Source organism: Bufo bufo, chromosome 4 (assembly GCF_905171765.1).
Source record: "Bufo bufo chromosome 4, aBufBuf1.1, whole genome shotgun sequence".
NCBI lineage: Eukaryota > Metazoa > Chordata > Amphibia > Anura > Bufonidae > Bufo > Bufo bufo.
In genome coordinates this window covers 309,093,489-309,111,958 of record NC_053392.1, presented here as the reverse complement: position 1 = coordinate 309,111,958, position 18,470 = coordinate 309,093,489, and the positions used below count along the sequence as shown (strand labels likewise).

At 44.3% G+C, this 18,470-nt stretch overlaps 1 protein-coding gene across 3 annotated transcripts in view; it reads right to left on the bottom strand.

Annotated features, from left to right (window-relative positions):
- Positions 1 to 18,470, bottom strand: part of CASP8AP2 (caspase 8 associated protein 2) — a 133,322-nt gene that overhangs the window by 45,181 nt on the left and 69,671 nt on the right. For all 3 annotated transcript variants that reach the window (XM_040428767.1, XM_040428766.1, XM_040428768.1), the window contains exons 3-4: positions 5,404 to 5,472; positions 2,533 to 2,633 (exon numbers count right to left, since the gene is read on the bottom strand). In XM_040428767.1, the coding sequence (XP_040284701.1) occupies positions 2,533 to 2,633; positions 5,404 to 5,472 (170 nt within the window). The remainder of the gene's footprint in view (positions 1 to 2,532; positions 2,634 to 5,403; positions 5,473 to 18,470) is intronic.

Here is an 18,470-nt window from a genome sequence, read left to right as displayed (position 1 = left end):
CAAATCGGATAGACAACAGGTGGAAATTATAGGCAATTAGCAAGACACCCCCAATAAAGGAGTGGTTCTGCAGGTGGTAACCACAGACCACTTCTCAGTTCCTATGCTTCCTGGCTGATGTTTTGGTCACTTTTGAATGCTGGCGGTGCTTTCACTCCAGTGGTAGCATGAGACGGAGTCTAAAACCCACACAAGTGGCTCAGGTAGTGCAGCTTATCCAGGATGGCACATCAATGCGAGGTGTGGCAAGAAGGTTTGCTGTGTCTGTCAGCCTAGTGTCCAGAGCATGGAGGCGCTGCCAGGAGACAGGCCAGTACATCAGGAAACGTGGAGGAGGCCGTAGGAGGGCAACAACCCAGCAGCAGGACCGATACGTCTGCCTTTGTGCAAGGAGGAACAGGAGGAGCACTGCCAGAGCCCTGCAAAATGACCTCCAGCAGGCCACAAATGTGCATGTGTCTGCTCAAACGGTCAGAAACAGACTCCATGAGGGTGATATGAGGGCCCGACGTCCACAGGTGGGGGTTGTGCTTACAGCCCAACACCGTGCAGGACGTTTGGCATTTGCCAGAGAACACCAAGATTGGCAAATTCGCCACTGGCGCGCTGTGCTCTTCACAGATGAAAGCAGGTTCACACTGAGCACATGTGACAGATGTGACAGAGTCTGGAGACGCCGTGGAGAACGTTCTGCTGCCTGCAACATCCTCCAGCATGACCGGTTTGGCATTGGGTCAGTATTGGTGTGGGGTGGCATTTCTTTGGAGGGCCGCACAGCCCTCCATGTGCTCGCCAGAGGTAGCCTGACTGCCATTAGGTACCGAGATGAGATCCTCAGACCCCTTGTGAGACCATATTCTGGTGCGGTTGGCCCTGGGTTCCTCCTAATGCAAGACAATGCTAGACCTCATGTGGCTGGAGTGTGTCAGCAGTTCCTGCAAGACGAAGGCATTGATGCTATGGACTGGCCTGCCCGTTCCCCAGACCTGAATCCAATTGAGCACATCTGGGACATCATGTCTCGCTCTATCCACCAACGTCACATTGCACCACAGACTGTCCAGGAGTTGGCAGATGCTTTAGTCCAGGTCTGGGAGAAGATCCCTCAGGAGACCGTCCGCCACCTCATCAGGAGCATGCACAGGCGTTGTAGGGAGGTCCTACAGGCACGTGGAGGCCACACACACTACTGAGCCTCATTTTGACTTGTTTTAAGGACATTACATCAAAGTTGGATCAGCCTGTAGTGTGTTTTTCCACTTTAATTTTGAGTGTGACTCCAAATCCAGACCTCCATGGGTTAAACAATTTGATTTCCATTTTATTATTTTGGTGTGATTTTGTTGTCAGCACATTCAACTATGTAAAGAACAAAGTATTTCAGAAAAATATTTAATTAATTCAGATCTAGGATGTGTTATTTTTGTGTTCCCTTTATTTTTTTGAGCAGTGTATATTTATTTATTTAACAAATTACGAGGCAGCACTTCCAGCTTTTGGTGACAGGGTGACGACCCCAAAACTTTATTCCCAGCAACGTTTCGGCCTACTCAATGAGGCCTTTCTCAAGCCAAAAGTTTGGACACACCTTCTCATTCAAAGAGTTTTCTTTATTTTCATGACTATGAAAATTGTAGATTCACACTGAAGGCATCAAAACTATCAATTAACATGTGGAATTATATACATAACAAACAAGTGTGAAACAACTGAAAATATGTCATATTCTAGGTTTTTTCACCAAAAGCTGGAAGTGCTGCCTCGTCATTTGTTAAGTACGTATCGTGGAGGAGAAGCCTACCTCTGTGAGGAATTGCACCCAGTGCACGTGGTCTGACTGTGCTGCTGCGGTATTTGCGATTATATATATATTCATAAATTTTGATTTTAAATATTTTAGGAGGTAGGTGTTTTAGAGGAATACACATTTTATTTACTTTATGTTCAGACCTTATTTTAAGTACAACTAAGGGTACTTTCAAACTAGCGTTTTTCTTTTCCGGCGCTGAGTTCCGTCCTAGGGGCTCAAATCCGGAAAAGAACTGATCAGTTTTATCCTAATGCATTCTGAATGGAGAGTAATCCGTTCAGGATGTCTTCAGTTCAGTCTTTTTGACTGATCAGGCTTTTCAGTAAAACGTAGCATGTTGTATTTTTACCTCCGGCCAAAAATCCTGAACACTTTGACTGATCCAGTCTTTTTCCCATTGACTTGCATTAACGCCGGATCTGGCGCCGTGTGTTCAGTCAAACCGTATCCGGCTTTTGCATGTTAAACCCGAAAAATGTGGAAAAAAAGTTTAAGTCCATAAATAGCGGATGCGTTTTTTCCAATGCATTTTTTCATTGTGATCAAAATCCTGATCAGGATTCAAATGTAAAAGGTTTTCACACGTTTTTCCGGATCCGGCGGGCAGTTCCGGTGTCGGAATTGAACGCCGGATTAAAACAACGCTAGTGTGAAAGTAGCCTTATAAGACAGATCTCTGCCGAAAGTGATTAATGTGTTTAACGTAATGAAATAATTCATACATCATTGAATGAAGCTTCTTTAGCAGTTCCCTCTTCTGTTAATAGTTCTTCATAAAGGTCCAAACAGTTTCTTGAAGGACTCCCCGTTTCAGCTACTTGATCTGAAAGAACAAAAAGAACAGTTTTAAAGTGTAATATATGAATATAGGGTAATCAGGGCTAGCTATTTTGACTTTTACAATTTAATTATTTAGAATTATGACCCAAGCATGTGCTAATGTTTTGTTTTTAAAATATACATTGCCTTGAAAAAGTATTCAAACCTCTGAACTTTTCCACATTAGGCCTCTTTCACACTTGCGTTGTCCGGATCAGTCGTGTACTCCATTTGCCGGAAGTGCCCGCCGGATCCGTAACACCGCAAGTGAACTGAAAGCATTTGAAGGCGGATCCGTCTTTAATAGCGTCCTGGGTGCCATAGTAACACTGAACGCATTTTGAAGTCCTGGTTGCCATAGTAGTAGTGGGGAGCGGGGGAGCAGTATACTTACCGTCCGTGCTGCTCCCGGGGCGCTCCAGAATCAGGCCGGATGCGGATTAATGCCTTTCAATGGGCATTCACTCCGGATCCGGCCTTGCGGCAAGTGTTCAGGATTTTTTACCAGAGCAAAAAGCGCAGCATGCTGCAGTATTTTCTCCGGCCAAAAAACTTTCCGTTCCGGAACTGAAGACATCCTGAACGGATTTCTCTCCATTCAGAATGCATGGGGATAATCCTGATCAGGATTCTTCCGGCATAGAGCCCCGACGACGGAACTCTATGCCGGAACAGAACAACGCAAGTGTGAAAGAGCCCTTACACCCACAAACAAAATGTTATTGGCATTTTAGGAGATAGGCCAACACAAAGTTGCAAGTATACATGAAGTGAAACTAAAATGATGCATGGTTTTTAAAATCCTAAATAAAAACCTGAAAACTGTGGTGTGCATTTGTATTCATCCCCTGTACTTGGATTCCACTAAACAAAATTTAATGTGTCCAACTGCCTTCAGAAGTCACCTATTAATAAATAGAGTCCACCTGTGTGTAAATTATTCTCAAAATAAGAACAGATGTTCTGTAAAAGCCACAGAGGTTTGTTAATGAACGTTAGTGATCAAACAGCATCATGAAAACCAAGGAACACACCAGACAGGTCAGGGATAAAGTTGTGGAGAAGTGTAAAGCAGTGTTAGGTTACAAAAAAATGAACATTTGCAGTTCAATCCATCATCCAAAAATGAGAGTATGGCACAACTGCAAACCTACCAAGACATGGCAGTCCACCTAAACTGACAGCCCAGGCAAGGAGAGCATTAAATTAGAGAAGCAGCCAAGGGGCCCATGGTCACTGTGGAAGAGCTGCAAAGATACACAGCTCAGGTGGGAGTATTTGTCCACAGGACAACTAATAGTCGTGTACTGCACAAATCTGGCCTTTATGGAAGAGTGTCAAGAAGCAAGCAATTTTTGAAAGAAAACCATAAGTAGTCCCATTTGCAGTTTGCCACAAGCTATGTAGGGGACGCAGCCACCATGTGGAAGAAGGTGCTCTGGTCAGATGAAACCACATTTGAACTTTTTGGCCCAAATGCTAGATGTTAGAATGGCCCAGTCAAAGTCTAGACCTAAATCTTATTGAGAGTCTGTGGCAAGACTTGAAAATTGCTGTTCAGATGCTCTCCTAATCCAATCCGACAAGCTTGAGATATTTTGCCAAGAAGAATGGGCAAAAAATTCTGTCGTGTCTATATGTGCAAGCAAAAGGTGGTCTTGCTAAGTATTGACTCAGGGTGACTGAATACAAATACACCCCACACTTTCCAGATTATTATTATAAATTTAGAATACCATGCACCATTTTTTGTGCAAACTCCCTGTCCCTTGAATATTCCCTGTGGTAGCGCTGCAAGGAACCAACCACTTAGAACCAACCACTTACTGCAAGGTTCTCCCACAGATTAGAGATGATTGCTGGTGAGTCAAAAGACTAACAAGTAGGGATTGACCAATGCGGAGAACACCTTGCTTAAAGGAAACATGTCACCTGGAATTTAGCAAAAGAGCTGAGGACCTGGGCTGCTAGATCGCCGCTAGCATGTCCGCAATATCCAGTCCACATAGCTCTCTGTGTTTTTATTGTGTGAAAAAACCGATTTGATAGATATGCAAATTAACCTGAGATGAGTCCAGCGTGAAGGAGCCCAGCACCGCCCCGCATTCTCCAAATCTCCTCCATGCTCCCAAACGTCACAAAGCTAGAGCGCCGTAATCTCACGATGCGCGAGCTAGCGTATGCGCAGTGTCAGCATAGTGTTCCTTCCCTGTGCTGGCATCAGCCTCAGGGAACCAACTGCGCATGCGCTACCTCGCGCATCGTGAGATTACGGCACTCTAGCTTTGTGACGTCGGGGGGTAAAGAGGAGATTCGGAGGATGCGGCGCTGTGCTGGGCACCTTCAAGCTGCACTCATCTCAGGTTAATTTGCATATCTATCAAATAATTTTTTCACACAAAAACGCAAAGAGCTATGGGGACTGGATATTGCGGATGTGCTAGCGGCGATCTAGCAGCCCATGTCCTCAGCTCTATGGCCAAATTCCAGGTGACAGGTTCCCTTTAAGGACTGAGCTGGGTTTTTCATTAGAGTTTGGCATCCACAAATCTAGTGGGTGAGGATTCCCAATGGGTATATTACTTATATTATAGTGAGACACTTATCAAGGGCGGGATTCCAGAGTTTCCTGTCAGAAGATGGAACTTTGTACTACCAGGTAAATATGCAACATTTTTTATTGTTTCCTGACTACCTCGGCAATAGCATGACAATGTATGCAATTAAAGATTACAGGGGAAAAAAAAAAAAAAAAAAACACACAAAATGATTACCTGTTGAAGTTACCATGTCCAATCCATCATATATATCAACTGAGCTTGCATCACTTTTTGCAGGAGAAGCTGTAATAAAGAATTGCAATTCCATAAGTGCCAAGAAGATGCTAACATAAGGCCGTCACCTCAGTAGGATGTCACCAGTACTGCATTAGGCTACTTTCACACCTGCGTTCGGGTGTCCGCTCGTGAGCTCCGTTTGAAGGGGATCACAAGCGGCCCGAACGCATCCGTCCAGCCCTAATGCATTCTGAGTGGACGCAGATCCGCTCAGAATGCATCAGATTGCCAGCGTTCAGCCTCCGCTCAGCAAGCGGACACCTGAACGCTGCTTGCAGCGTTCGGGTGTCCGCCTGGCCGTGCGGAGGCAAGCGGATCCGTCCAGACTTATAATGGAAGTCAATGGGGACGGATCCGCTTGAAGATGACACCATAAGGCTCAATCTTCAAACGGATCCGTCCCCCATTGACTTTCAATGTAAAGTCTGGACAGATCCGTTCAAGCTACTTTCACACTTAGAAATTTTTTTAAACTATAATGCAGACGGATCCGTTCTGAACGGATACAAAAGTCTGCATTATAGGAGCGGATCCGTCTGAGCAGACATCAGATGGACCCGCTCTGAACGGCAGTGTGAAAGTAGCCTTAGTCTTACAGGTCCATACTACTTATGGGCTTTAGTCTAAGGAGAAGATTGAATTACACAAGACAAGCCCTTTGAATGTTAATACAATAGGGATGACAAACGGATGGAGCCATATTTTATAAACTCTCCTTAGACTTCAATGGGCGTTTTTTCCATGCATGGATTAAAGGGAACCTGTCATCAACTTTATGCCGATCTCACTGAGAGCAGCATAAATTAGTGACAGAAATGCTGATGTCAGCGGTGTGTCACTCGTGAGCTAAAAGTAAGTGGTCGCTGAGAACCAGCATCATAATCATTGCAGCCCGGCCTTAAGAAGAGTCAAATCTACTTGAGAAGAGTCCTGGTTATCCATAATCTCCTGCTCTCTCACCCATCTGCTGATGGTTGTCAGTTCTCTCCTAGACAGAAAGGGTGAACTAGGTAGAAGCCTGTCAGTCATCAGCAGGTGGGCAGGAGAGCAGGAGATCATGGATGACCAGGACTCTTTTCCAGGCCCAGTCTGCAATGATTGTGATGTTGGTTCTCGGCAACCACTTACTTGTAACTTATAAATGACAGACCGCTGAAATCAACTCACCTGTCTCTAGTTTATGCTGCCGTTAGTATGGGCAGCATGAAGTTGATGACAAGTTCCCTTTAAACTAGTGCATCTTTGTTACTGTTTACTCAAGTGTATAAAAGACTATAATTAGCTCTGTCATTACTACAAGGCCCTGAGTGAGAGAGGCCTAACTTTGGTGGTTGCTCATACCTATATCAGGTCTGGAGAATGGGGACAGGAAAGTATGGTTGCCACAGCATGCACTAGTGCTGGGCTTCACCAAATGTAAGGTCAGACAGGAGAGGAAAGTTACAGTAATGCCAGATATTAGATGGCTATTAAAGGAGTTAAACCACTGCAAACATTTCACTGCCATACACAGAATAGTTTTACTTTCTAATGGCACCATTTAATAATGGCATTCCATATGTGGTAAAACTTTCCTTCATTCTTTGGGTCAGCACAATTACAGTGATAGTACATTTACATTGTTTTGCTTGTCTTTTAATACTGGAAGAAAAAAAGAGAAAAAAAAAATTGAAATTTTTTTTTTCTCTTTTCATCGCCATATCTGACCCCCATATGAGGGAAGTGAAGTAAAAAAAATAAAAATAAAAAATTAATCAGCCTTTTGGATTTTGAGGGGTTAGGCTAGGTCTACACGACGACATTTGTCGCGCGACATTTTGTTGCACCAATGTCGCGCGACAATTTTTATAATGGCAGTCTATGGTGTCGCACTGCAACATGCAACATGCTGCGACTGCGACGCAACAGTCGCAGAAAATCCATCGAGATGGATTTTTCTGCGACTGTTGCGTCGCAGTCGCAGCATGTTGCATGTTGCAGTGCGACACCATAGACTGCCATTATAAAAATTGTCGCGCGACATTGGTGCAACAAAATGTTGCGCGACAAACATTGCGCCCTATTTGTCGTGCGACAAATGTCGTCGTGTAGACCTAGCCTTAAATGTCTGTTCACTTATAACCAATCGCAGACATTAGCCCCGAGTCTCTGCTGCGCGATTGACATAATTGAAGATCAGACTTCCGCCACACACATGTACAACGACAGTCAGGAAGGGGTTAAGGTAAGGTCAACATTAAAATAAAATATGCTTTTTATCATATTTTGAAGCTTTACAATCCTAACAGACTGCAATGCTGATAAGTATTCTATCCTAGAGACAGTTTTTTTGCCCCCCCCAACAAACTGGTTATGGGTTGGATATCCGTATGGATATCCACTGCAATCAATCTTATAAAATAAAAATAAAAAATAATTGTTTACCAGAGCAGTGGATCTGCACCGAGCTGGGGGCGTGGAGCGGCAGTGACTAGAGTTAAGCAAACCCGAACTTTACGTTTTTGGTACACGGACCCGAACCTGGACTTTTTCACTGAAGTCCAGGTTTGGTGTTCGGTTTATTTTTATTCTAATATAGATGCGTTCCCATGGTGATGGGGACGATTGAAGTTAAAATATACCGATTGGAGAAAACTCAGATCTGATGGTATATTCTAAAACCGAGGCGTTCCCATGGTGATGGGGACGCACTTCTGACAGGGCGCTGACATCCGCAGCACCTGAAGGTTAATTGCGGGGACGGCAGCTCCCTGTCAGAGGTCGGGTGCACAGGATCGCAAGGCACATTATGCCTGCGGTCCAGTCCAAACAAAATGCTGCAAGCAGCATTTTGACCGGACCTCAGGCATAATTGTGCCTTGCGATCCCGTGTATCAGATCGCCTGCGGCTGTGGCTACAGTGCCACTCACTTCAATGGATCGTCACGCCCCCTCCTGCCCCACAACATAGTGAGCCGGCCGCGATGTAGTGCATTCTGGACAGAATCATCAGGTGTGAATGAGGACTAAACTTAATGTCATTTCACACCACAAAGACTGGAACGCAAGCCAGCCGCCTCCGTGCATAAGGAAGCGTGGCGGTGCATTGAAATATGGTTTTGATTTAAAATTATTTTTTCTATCAGGACAAGTAGATTGTCATGAGGGACAAGTAGATCGAGCCCCCGCTTTAGTCCTTAGACAAGTATTATTTTATCTCTACACCCCTGAATACAACTACACTGACTAAACTCCTTAGGCCTTGTTCACATCAGCGTTCAGCCTTTCCGTTCTCCTGCTCCGTTATAGGAGCAGGAGAACTGAAAGGACGGATTCGGCACATAACTGAGCCGAACGGAGCCTACAGACCACATAGACTATAATGGGGTCCGTTAGGTTTCAGCTCAGATGATGATTTTGGAGCGGAGACAAAAGTCCTGCATGCACAACTTTGGTCTCTGCTCCAAAATCATCTTCTGAGAGGAAACATAACCGACCCCATTATAGTCTATGGGGGTCTATGAGGTCCGTAGGCTCCGCTCAGTTATGTGCCGAATCTGTCCTTTCCGTTCTCCTGCTCCTATAACGGAGCAGGAGAACGGAAAGGCTGAACGCTGATGTGAACATAGCCTTAGCAACAAGCCCAAAAAAAATAAAAATAAAATGCAGTCAAACTGTGTGCCAAATAAGCACTCCACATTAACAACATTAACCCCCTCGGGACCCTGCCATTTTTAGCAAGTTTAACATGTTTCACTTTATGTGGTGATAACTTTAAAAAGCTTTTACTTTTCCAGGCCATTCTGAGATTGTTTCCGCGTCACACATTGTACTTCATGACAGTGGTAAAATATTTCAAAATATTTCATTTTTATTTATAAAACAAAATGTCAAAGTTAACAAAAATTTTGAAAAATTTTCAATTTTCAAAATTTCTATTTCTCTGCTTTTAAAACAGATAGTGATACTTTCTAAAATAGTTATTACTTTACATTTCCCATATGTCTACTTCCTGTTTGGATCATTTTGTAAATTACATTCTTTTTTGGGACGTTAGAGGGCTTAGAAGCAAATCTTAAAATTTTTAAGAAAATTTCCAAAACCCAATTTTATAAAGGAGCAGTTCAGTTATGAAGTCACTTTGTGGGGCTTACATATTAGAAACCACCCATAAATTACCCCATTTTGGAAACTACACCCCTCAAGCTATTCAAACCTAATTTTACAAACTTTGTTAACCCTTTAGGTGTCCCACGAGAATTAAAGGAGAATGGGAAAGAAATTTCAAAATTTAACATTTTTTTTAGCAGATTTTAAATTTGAATCCTTTTTTCCTGCAACACATCAAGGGTTAACAGCCAAACAAAACTCAAAATCTTTTTACCTTGATTCTGGATTTTACAGAAACACCCCATATGTGGTCAAAATTTTACGTATAGGCGCACAGCAGGCTTCGGAGTGGAAGGAGCACCATATGGCTTTTGGAGAGCGGATTTAGCTGGAATGGTAATTGGGAGCCATGTCGCATATCAACACACCCTAAGGTGGCCCTACAATGGAAATCCCCCAAAAGTGACCCCATTTTGGAAACTACACCCCTCAAGGAATCTTTCAAGGTGTGTAGTGAGCACTTTGACCTCAAAGGTGTTTCCTAGAATTAGGAAACACATGGCAGTGGTAGTGAAAAATTGCTTTACATTCACATTTTTCACTTCCCCAAAGGGTAACAGGACAAAATGCACCCCACATTTTGTTCCCCATTTCCCCTGAGTACAGCACAACCCCATATGTGCTCACAAAATTATGTATGGCCGCACAGCAGGGCTCTAGAGTCAAAAAGCAAAATATGGATTTTTCTGACCTGAATTGGCAGACATTTATTTTAGGTGCCATATCACATTTAAAAAAATCCTAAGGCCCCCAGAAATTAAAAACCCCAAGAAGTGACCCCATTTTGGAAAGTGCACCCCCGTACAAACATTTTAAGGGGTGGAAACGGCACTTTTGACCTAACAGGTGTTTCACAGAAATGAATATTTAGTACTTGGTGAAAAGTGGATATGTAAGTCTACTTTCACACTCGCGTTTTGACTTTCCGTTTGCGAGATCCGTTCAGGGCTCTCACAAGCGGTCCAAAACGGATCAGTTTGCATTCTAATGCATTTTGAATGGAAAAGGATCCGCTCAGAATGTATCAGTTCAGTCTCCATTCCGCTTTGGAGACGGACACCAAAACGCTGCCTGCAGCGTTTTGGTGTCCGTCTGATGAAACTGAGCCAAACGGATGCGTCCCGGCACACAATTTAAGTCAATGGGGACGGATCAGTTTTCACTGACACAATAGAAAACGGATCTATCCTCCATTGACTTTCAATGGTGTTCAAGACGGATCAGTCTTGGCTATGTTAAAGAGAAGACAAACGGATCTGTTCTGAACGGATGCAGACTGTTATATTAACTGAACAGATCCGTACAAAACGCGAGTGTGAAAGTAGCCTAAGCTATGCGGACTAAATCAGAGATATAAGTGGTAAAACTACAGGGTACATCAAGGATGAAATTAACTTAATACTCCATGGATGTGTGGTAGATTCTGAAACAATCCTGCATGCACAGGTCAGGTTTTTCAGAGCAGGTTTCACAGTGGTAAATGGTGTCTTTCCTCATCCCCCTTTTGAAACGCACTGTTCATCTTTTTGGGTCCGCTCCTTCCTTGCTGTCTGGGCGACTTGACCTGGAAAATGTTGCTCTGGTACAACACGGGCACCATGACTTCCTGAAGTACTGGGACCCTCCCCGGCCTGGCTTTGAAAAATCTGTGCATTGATAACCACCTCTTGGAACTGAAGGAAAGTTTCTGTGTGGCCTGCAGATTTAAATAGCACATACACATTGCCATCTGTACAATGTGTACGGCCAGCTTTTTGCACCACACCTTCGTTTTTCATGTGGCACTGTAGGGCTTCATAAGTTGATCTGCAAGATCCACCCCTCCCATCTGCCTGTTGTAGTACAGGATACAAACTGGTTTGGGTTTAGTGGTTGTGGTACCATGTACAGGGGCAGGGGAGCTGGTGTTAGTGTGAATGGTGGTCAGTACAAGGACGTCCCTCTTGTCCTTATACTTAACCACCACCATGTTCTCATGGAGGAGAGCGCTGCTTTCACCCATTCTCAGTGGCTGCCCTACCAGGGATCTAGGGAGGCCTCTCTGATTTTTGCGCACTGTGCCGTAAGCCACAGTACCTCTGGCAGTTAGGGACTGGAGTAGGGGTATGCTGGTATAATAGTTATCCACATAAAGGTGGTAATCCTTATCCAGCAGTGGGTGCAGTAATTCCCACACCATCTTCCCACTAACTCCTAGGATGGGGGGGAGGGGGGAAGGGGCATTCTAGGGGTTCTATCCTGGAATCTTTCCCTTCGTTAATGCGGAACTTGTGGGTGTACCCGGAGCTACTCTGACAAAGTTTGTATATTTTTATGCTATACCTTGCCCGTTTGCTAGGCAGGTACAGGAGGAATCTAACCCTCCCTTGGAAAAGTAATAGGGACTCATCTACACTGACATTTTTATCAGGGTTGTACACCTCAGCAAACCTGGTGTTAAAGCGGTCAATGAAAGGCCAAACCCTGAACAGACGGTCAAATGTCGGGTCATTTTGGGCTAGGCACTGTGCATTGTTGTTATAGTGTAGGAATTTCCGAATTGACTCAATTCGCTTCTGGGTCATGGTCTTAATGTAAATTGGAGTCTGGTAGAAAATGTCTGTTTAACGTTTGTTTTTTCTTTACAACGCCCATATGCAGCACGAGTCCCCAAAACGTCAACATCTCTGCTGCACTTACTGGGGTCCAACCTAAGGGCCTAGCGTATGGCGATGTAGGGTTCTGAGCAATGAATTGTTGGGCGTATAAATTGGTTTGGGCCACCATTACATTCCCAAAATCTTCAGAGAAGAAGATTTTGAAAAAAAATCTAGCTCAGTGAAGCCCGCACTATCGTAATTCTGGAGCTACCCTCAAAATCCAGAATTTGGAGCTACTAATAGTCAGGGAATTGGGTCCATAAGGATTCACTCTGGGGGGCTGCCTCTGCTGCTACCCTGGGGCACCTTCTAGAGGGTCCCTCATCACCTGATGATGATGATGATGATGATTAGGGGGTTGAGGTATAGAGGAAAGTGGCATCCTCTTCTCCCTCACTGGCAGACTCGGTATCGGAGGCAAGCATGGCGTATGGCTTTTCAGCCAAGCAATACTCGTTGGGATGGACCGGACATTTTTATTTTATTGGGGTGTGGTGTGTGAAATGTGAAAACTTTTATTTATTGTGAGGGGTGTGTATGTTGTGTTTTCACACGTGAAGGGGCTTGTAATAAATTTGCAATACAGAGAAAAGGAGTAGAAAAAAAATTAAATCATTTCTGGATGCACGCACAAAAGATGTTGTGTGCATGCAAAAACCTACACTAAGACTACCTAACTAAAATTGATATATATTTTTTTATTTAGGGTGGCCAATATAAACGACATGCGATAATATAGTCATCAATTCGGCAGACGATATAGATGTTAGTTTTATCGCCATATCGCGATAGATGACCACGGAGCGGTAGTGTGCCACGGGCCCCCATGTGCTAATATGTCCTCAGTCTGTCGCTTAAGGGTACTTTCACACTAGCGTTTTTATTTTCCGGCACTGAGTTCCGTCCTAGGGGCTCAAATCCGGAAAAGAACTGATCAGTTTTATCCTAATGCATTCTGAATGGAGAGTAATCCATTCAGGATGCATCAGGATGTCTCCATTTCAGTCTTTTTGACTGATCAGGCTTTTCAGAAAAACGTAGCATGTTGTATTTTTACCTCCGGCCAAAAATCCTGAACACTTTGACTGAACGCCGGATCCGGTCTTTTTCCCATTGACTTGCATTAACGCCGGATCCGGGACTGTGTGTTCAGTCAAACCGGATCTGGCTTTTGGATGTTAAACCCGAAAAATGTGAAAAAAAAGTTAAAATCCATAAATGGCGGATCTGTTTTTTCCAATGCATTTTTTCATTGTGATCAAAATCCTGATCGGGATTCAAATGTAATCCGTTTTCACACGTTTTTACGGATCCGGCGGGCAGTTCAGGTGTCGGAATTGAACGCCGGATTAAAACAACGCTAGTGTGAAAGTAGCCTAAGTCTGTTATTTTGGCTTTGATGGTTTTCTTTTTATTATATACATAAGCTAATATTCTACCACGTAAAACCGCTTTACCCGCGTAGCATAGACTTTGAGGCCCTACTGTGTCTTTGTTGTCCTGGAGATACTCCAACCACCATCTCCTTAACCGATCTTTAAAGTCTTCATCTGTATACAGATTAGAGGGAAATCTCCATACAAAGTCAGTACCCCTCGGGATGCGGTCTCTAAGTAGGATTGAAACTGGAGAGTGATCTGAAATAAATCATCTCTTCTATTTGTGGATCAGACACAAGAGAAAGATATAATGGATCTAGAATCTGCATTCAGGGCTTTCATCTGGAGGAAACGCAAACCCCGCATAGCTTTTCCGAAACTTCAAATATCAAAAGGGTTGGGGGGAATGGCATTACCCGATATAAGATCATATAATTTAGCCAGTCTTTTAAGACACAGTATAGACTGGATCTTCGGATCCAATTTCTACACTAACTCACTGTTAGAAGCTCAACTAGCTCGACCATGGTCTTTGGGGGCACTCCTCCACACGAAGTTTTGTGCTTTACCCCCTGTGGCCAAACGGAGTACTCTATTGACAGACACTATAGCGGCCTGGAAAGGAGTGCGTAAAATCTTCAAACTCCCTTTCATGATATCAAAACACATGACAATCTGGGGTCACCCGGAGTTTCCCGCAGGTAGTGAAACTAAGCACTTTGTTTCGTGGAAGCGAGGGGGTTTGGGGAAGGTTCAGGACTTCTGGGATAGACAAGCCAGCTCTTATTTGTCATTTGCAGAATTACAGAATAAATATTCACAAATTACAATGCAACACTTTCTGGCGCATGTCCAGCTAATGGGATTTCTTAGACATAGGGTGAAAGACCTGAGGGGGGAATTCACAGCCAATGCCTTTGATCGGGTGGTGGGAGATGGGTCCAGGAAAAAGTCACTTTCAGAATTATATCACGAGATACGGGACCGCAAGCAAAAGTGTCTGGCAGACAATTTATTCTCCCACTGGAAAAAAAATGTTTCCCTCACTAGATGCGGATACATTAATCATTCAAGGATGGAACACAGTCAATAAAGTGAGTGTCAACCAAGTCTGGAGAGAATCACATTTCAGATTTATTCATAAAGCCATTTATGGGTTCCAGTTCTCGTCGCCCTTTCCTTCCTCTGATAGATTGTCTAAATGCCCTAAGTGGCAGTTGGAAAAATCCGACTTGAGTCATGGGGTGTGGTCCTGCCCGGCCTCCCAGAATTTTTGGAGGTTAGTCAAATCCCAAATAAAACGCTACCTGCAGACCTCGATACCCTTGACTCCTGACTTGATGCTCTTCCATGCTCGGGCAAATGGGTCTAGTGTGCAACCAGTTATACATATCTTACTGTTGGCAGCCAAACGCTGTATCTTTAGGCACTGGCTCAAACCCCAAATGCCATCAATGACGGAGGTTCTTAATCACGCCAAACTTTGCCTGAATATGGAGAGGATTGAGGCGGAACAGCTAGGAGGGCGGTTTATAAACTCTTTTTTCAAGAGATGGGAGTCTTTCATAGGAGTGGTATATTCTGATGAAGACATGCGCACTTTAATGGCCCCATTCATCCTTTCAGAGTGGTACCTGAAGAAGAAATTAGCCCAAACTTTGGGAAGACTTCAGATTGATTGAACAATAATGATATTGCTTTGAGAGAAGTTGAGAGAGAGGGGGGGGGGGGGGGGGGGGAAGGTAATTTGTAATCTGTAACTTGTAGTCTGTATTCGACAGTGTTTTAACAATGCTGACTAAGATGGAAAAAGTAAATGTACGACTTGTACCACTGATAATGCATTGTTTTGATATGTTGTACCCGGTACATTTTGCTCACTTAAAAAAAAAAAAAGGCATAGCAGGGCGGGAGGTATTCCGGCTGCAGCACGGAGTGCGATGACCTCCAGGGCTCCACAACAAATGCCGGAGCTGAAAGGGCTGTATATGGAGGAGGAGGAGAGGATCCCTGACCTGGAGACAGCTTCTGCAGGAGGAGATCATGCTGATATGGAGGTTGGTGCAGCGGTGGTTGTGACGGCAGTGGTAGCAGAGGAGGAGGGGGACCTGTCTACCCACAGTGCAGAGCCCACATTGAAAGACATTTTCCAGGCTGTTACTCAGTGTGGAGTGACCCTGACTGCACTACAACAGCAAGTGGGGACCCTAAAGCAAGAACTGTGCTTTATACTTCATGACCTACAGAAAGTTAATGAAGTATTTGGCACTGAGGTGCTTTCACCGTTGTATGCGGTAGGGCGGGAGCATCGACTTCCCACCAGACCGCTGCCGCCAGGAGCGCCCCCGCGTCCTGTTTCGATTAAACTACTTCACTACCGGGACTCAGATGCCATATTACGGGCAGCCAGAAACCGTCCTGACATTGCTATCAATGGGCAAAAGGTTGCGGTTTTTTTTCAGGACTTTTCCTCAGAGGTACAAAAGAAGCGGAGCCAGTTCCTAGACGTCAAAGGGCGACTTCGTTCCTTACAAGTGTCCTACTCTATTATGTACACGGCACGTCTGCGGGTGGTGGCTTTGGGATCTGTTTATTTCTTTAACGCACCGAAAGATGCGGCCACATGGATCGACCAGCATGAACATCAGCTGCGGCAGGAGGAGAGATGATGGTCGTCAGTTTATTTCAAGTTTTCATCCTTAATTTTTACTAGGTGACCTGTTGGAAGGTTATCCCTCTACTGTTCCACTACTGAACTGCCCACAGAGCACGTGTATCCTTTTATGGCGGGGGACAATCTTGCTCAGCAGAAGTAGAGAGGTTCTAACGTTACTGTTATACCTGGTTTCATGGAGGACTTGTGCCTCAGCCTGTTAGAAGACGCAATACAGGCGCGATGTTTTGGTTCCAGTTTTTGTTTTTACAATTTTTTTGTTTTGGGGATTATTTACAGTATATGTGTGTTGATGCTCTGTATCTGTGATATCATGCCTGCTTGTCGGTGCACTACTGTATTGTTTGTACCTACAATACCCACGTTACGTTATGTTATTAGCTTGGTCAAGTTCCTAATATTTAAATATGGCTAAAGTATTTAATATTGTGAGCTGGAATGTGCGCGGCCTAGGTGATCCGTCAAAGCGATTTGCCGTGCTGGATTATCTACGCCCGAATTTTCCCACTATTATATGTTTGCAAGAAACCCATTTTCTGCAGGAAGGGGCACAGGCATTCCATAGATCATGGTTGAGCCATACATTTCACTCAGTGTTCTCTAGCCATTCCCGCGGGGTTAGTATCCTGGTTCATAAGTCAATTCCTTTCCAGGTCCAGTGTCGACCCTGATGGCCGCTTTGTATGTATACACTACACTATCTACACGCAGCAGTACCTGCTGGTATCACTATACAGTCGTGGACAAAAGTTTGGAGAATTACACAAATATTAGTTTTCACAAAGTTTGCTGCTAAACTGCTTTTAGATCTTTGTTTCAGTTGTTTATGTGATGTAGTGAAATATAATTACACGCACTTCATACGTTTCAAAGGCTTTTATCAACATTTATATGACATTTATGCAAAGAGTCAGTATTTGCAGTGTTAGCCCTTCTTTTTGAGGACCTCTGCAATTCGACTGGGGAAGCTCTCAATCAACTTCTGGGCCAATTCCTGACTGATAGCAACCCATTCTTTCATAATCACTTCTTAGAGTTTGTCAGAATTAGTGGGTTTTTGTTTGTCCACCCGCCTCTTGAGGCTTGACCACAATTTCTCAATGGGATTAAGATCTGGGGAGTTTCCAGGCCATGGACCCAAAATGTCAACGTTTTGGTCCCCGAGCCACTTACAGTAGTTATCACTTTTGCCTTATGGCACGGTGCTCCATCGTGCTGGAAAATGCATTGTTCTTCACCAAACTGTTGGATTGTTGGAAGAAGTTGCTGTTGGAGGATGTTTTGATACCATTCTTTATTCATGGCTGTGTTTTTGGGCAAAATTGTGAGTGAGCCCACTCTCTTGGATGAGAAGCAACCCCACACATGAATGGTCTCAGGATGCTTTACTGTTGGCATGACACAGGACTGATGGTAGCGCTCACCTTTTCTTCTCCGGACAAGCCTTTTTCCAGATGCCCCAAACAATCGGAAAGAGGCTTCATCGGAGAATATGACTTTGCCCCAGTCCTCAGCAGTCCATTCACCATACTTTCTGCAGAAGATCAATCTGTCCCTGATGTTTTTTTTGGAGAGAAGTGGCTTCTTTGCTGCCCTTCTTGACACCAGGCCATCTTCCAAAAGTCTTCGCCTCACTGTGCGTGCAGATGCACTCACACCTGCCTACTGCCATTCCTGAGCAAGCTCTGCACTGGTGGCACTCCGATCCCGCAGCTGAATCCTCTTTAGGAGACTATCCTGGCACTTGCTGGACTTTCTTGGACGCCCTGAAGCCTTCTTAACAAGAATTGAACCTCTTTCCTTGAAGTTCTTGATGATCCTATAAATTGTTGATTGAGGTGCAATCTTAGTAGCCACAATAGACTTGCCTGTGAAGCCATTTTTATGCAACGCAATGATGGCTGCACGCGTTTCTTTGCAGGTAACCATGGTTAACAATGGAAGAACAATGATTGCAAGCATCACCCTCCTTTTTTACATCTCAAGTCTGCCATTTTAACCCAATCAGCCTGACATAATGATCTCCAGCCTTGTGCTCGTCAACATTCTCACCTGAGTTAACAAGGCGATTACTGAAATGATCTCAGCAGGTCCTTTAACCGCCTAACGCAGGATCGCGTTCCGGAGGCGGCAGCCCTGCGCACAGTGACGCATATATGCGTC